Below are 2,557 nucleotides of genomic sequence, written 5' to 3' on the forward strand. Positions count from 1 at the left end.
CCTTTCTTTCTTTCTTTCTGACAGTCTCATGTGCTCGCTTCAGCAGCACATGTACTAAAATTGAGACAGAGTCTCATTCTGTCACCCTGGGTAGAGTCCCATGGCATCATAGCTCACAGCAGCCTCAAACTCTTAGACTTAAGCAATCTTCCTGTCTCAGCCTCCTGAGTAGCTAGGACTAGAGGCACCTGCCATAATATGCAGCTAATTGTTCTGTTCTTTTCTTTTTTTAAGTAGAAATGGGGTCACACTCTTGCTCAGGCTGGACTTGAAGTCCTGAGCTCAGGCAATCCACTTGCCTAAGGCCTCCCAGAATGTTAGGCTTCCAGGCATGAGCCACTGTGCCCGGCCATCATTTTTTGTTTGTTCCCATAAAACATAAGTCTCACAAGGTCAGTCTAGTTTGCTGCTATGCGGCTAGGACCTGGTACAGAGCCTGGTGTGTGGTAAGTACTCATCACATATTTCCTGAGTGAGTAGAAGGAAAAGAACATGAGGGAAGTGACAAGGTTGAGGGGGGCAAGCAAACGAGGAGGAGGGAGCAAGGCAAGGTGGAGGCAGGAGGAAGAGGCTTACCTGAAAGGGCACATCGGCCATGGTCTTGGCCAGGTAGTACGCTTTGAGGCTGTACCAGTAGTTGAGGTGCTCCCTCATGAAGACTGCCATCTCTAAGGGGACTGAGGACACAAGCTGATTAGGCCCACACAGCTGGCCGCCACCCTGGCACCTGCCCCGTACTCCAGCACCCACACCCAGGCCCCGCAACCAGGGTAGCTCAGCTCACAGGTGAGCACAGTTGGCATAAGGGCAGCAAACATGAGGAACAGCATGGAGAAGAAGAGGCAGCCGGTGTTGTTGAAGACCTTGCTGGCATCATCGCCAATATGCAGGTAGAGAAGACCGATGAGCACACCGATCACCACGTGAGACACGAACCGTAGGTGAGTCAGGACCTGTGGGGAGGGCAGCACCAAGACAGGGGTGTGTCACAGGCCAGGGAAGGGCAGGCCACACTGGAGTAGGAACTCAGAGCTGCCCTCACAGGCACATAGACCCTCAGGTGCATTGGGGGAGTGCTGCAGAGGGAGGGTCTCCATTTCTACCCCCACTGCTTGGATCCCACAGCCCACAAGGCCAGGCCTATGCCAGCCTCCTCTCGCACAACTTGATGCCTCACCGTGTCCCTGAGGATGGACAAGAAGGTCCTCTTGAAGAGGATGCAGAACTGTGTGAGGGTGCTGGTGGCAAAGGTGTGGCTTTCAATGGGATCCACTTCCTGGGAAGAAGAAGTAATCAGGTGACCATACCCCACCAGCCACAGCCCACCCAGCTCAGTGAACGGGAAAACCCCCAGGGCAGGGGTTCTCCAGCTCTACAGAAGGAGAATCTTCCACCATGGACTTGTGTACCTGGAAGCTGAGCTTAGGGGTGTGAATCAGACCAAGACTCAGAGACACAAGGAAGGGGCAAAAAACTCTGGAGGAAGGAGGTGGCAAGGGAGTCATGGACACCTGTGGTGGCCAATAGGACATCAGTCACTTCTTTAACCCCTTAATTTAAGACATTAACCCTAGGCTGTAATTTTTTTATATCACACATTTCACAATAGTTTTATGTAACAATGATAATGATGACAACAATAACAATTGTAACCGACCTTTCTGGTATTTAAGAGTCTGAGTTAGTATCTCATTTAAGGAAGAGCACGGGCACTGGGCACACACCTGCTCTACCAGCTGCAGGACTCAGAGCTAATTAGTCCCCCAATAACCCTGTGAGGTAGTATCATCATCTCCAAGTTAGAGATGGCCACACTGGTCACTAGGCCAGGGATGGTCCTGGTCTTCCTTACCAGATGGGCACTGTGCCAGCACTGAGGACAACACATCATAGATGCTCAACAAGAATTTGCTGAATGAATAAATGAATGAGGGAACTGGAGTTCAAAGAAATGAAGTAGCGTGCCTAAAGTCACACAGCAGTTAGTAGTAGTCCAATCCCAAGTCCTAGGTTCTTCCTAATACCCCCAAATTGTGATGCCTCTGTCCCTGGTTCCGCCTCCCCTCCCCCACTCTGCCTTCTCTGCTCTCTTTACCCCTACTCACTGGAGGGCAAGGGGGGCAGGAGGCAGGGACCTCGTTCTTCTCTGGGCTGCTCTTCTTCTCAGCCATGGCGCAGAGCCCATTCTGCACAGCCCTGAACAGCATGGGGTTCAGGTCTCCATACTCGCCAGAGGCCACCTCGATGACTGGGGACACAGAGCGAAGTGCTCAGCTAAGATTCGCCCTTACTTCCCAAGGACACAGAAACCCCTTTGTGGGTGCATGGGGAAGGCAGATGACAGATCTCCTGAGTGTAGGAACCAAGCCCTAAGTTTGGGCACCGCTGCATCCCAGCCCCTCCAACAGCCCCCACGTACTGAAGTCAGCCGGGTTGTGGTAGGTGGGGCAATGCAAGCCGAGCCCCTTCAGATAGGGGATCAGATTGGTGACCACGCCTTTGAAGATGCACTGACCCTGGCTCAGGATGTAGAGCTGCAGCAGAAAAAGAAGGGTGA

General features: G+C 52.4%; 1 protein-coding gene across 1 annotated transcript in view; it reads right to left on the bottom strand.

The window, feature by feature from the left end:
• The window catches only part of ABCG4 (ATP binding cassette subfamily G member 4), a 14,628-nt gene that overhangs the window by 2,945 nt on the left and 9,126 nt on the right, over nucleotides 1–2,557 (bottom strand). Inside the window, exons 8-12 of the mRNA XM_003796821.3 lie at nucleotides 2,420–2,534; nucleotides 2,106–2,248; nucleotides 1,178–1,276; nucleotides 785–953; nucleotides 577–677 (exon numbers count right to left, since the gene is read on the bottom strand). Of these exons, the coding sequence (XP_003796869.1) occupies nucleotides 577–677; nucleotides 785–953; nucleotides 1,178–1,276; nucleotides 2,106–2,248; nucleotides 2,420–2,534 (627 nt within the window). The remainder of the gene's footprint in view (nucleotides 1–576; nucleotides 678–784; nucleotides 954–1,177; nucleotides 1,277–2,105; nucleotides 2,249–2,419; nucleotides 2,535–2,557) is intronic.

The sequence above is a fragment of the Otolemur garnettii genome, unplaced genomic scaffold, assembly GCF_000181295.1.
Source record: "Otolemur garnettii isolate 467f Iridium unplaced genomic scaffold, OtoGar3 scaffold00108, whole genome shotgun sequence".
NCBI lineage: Eukaryota > Metazoa > Chordata > Mammalia > Primates > Galagidae > Otolemur > Otolemur garnettii.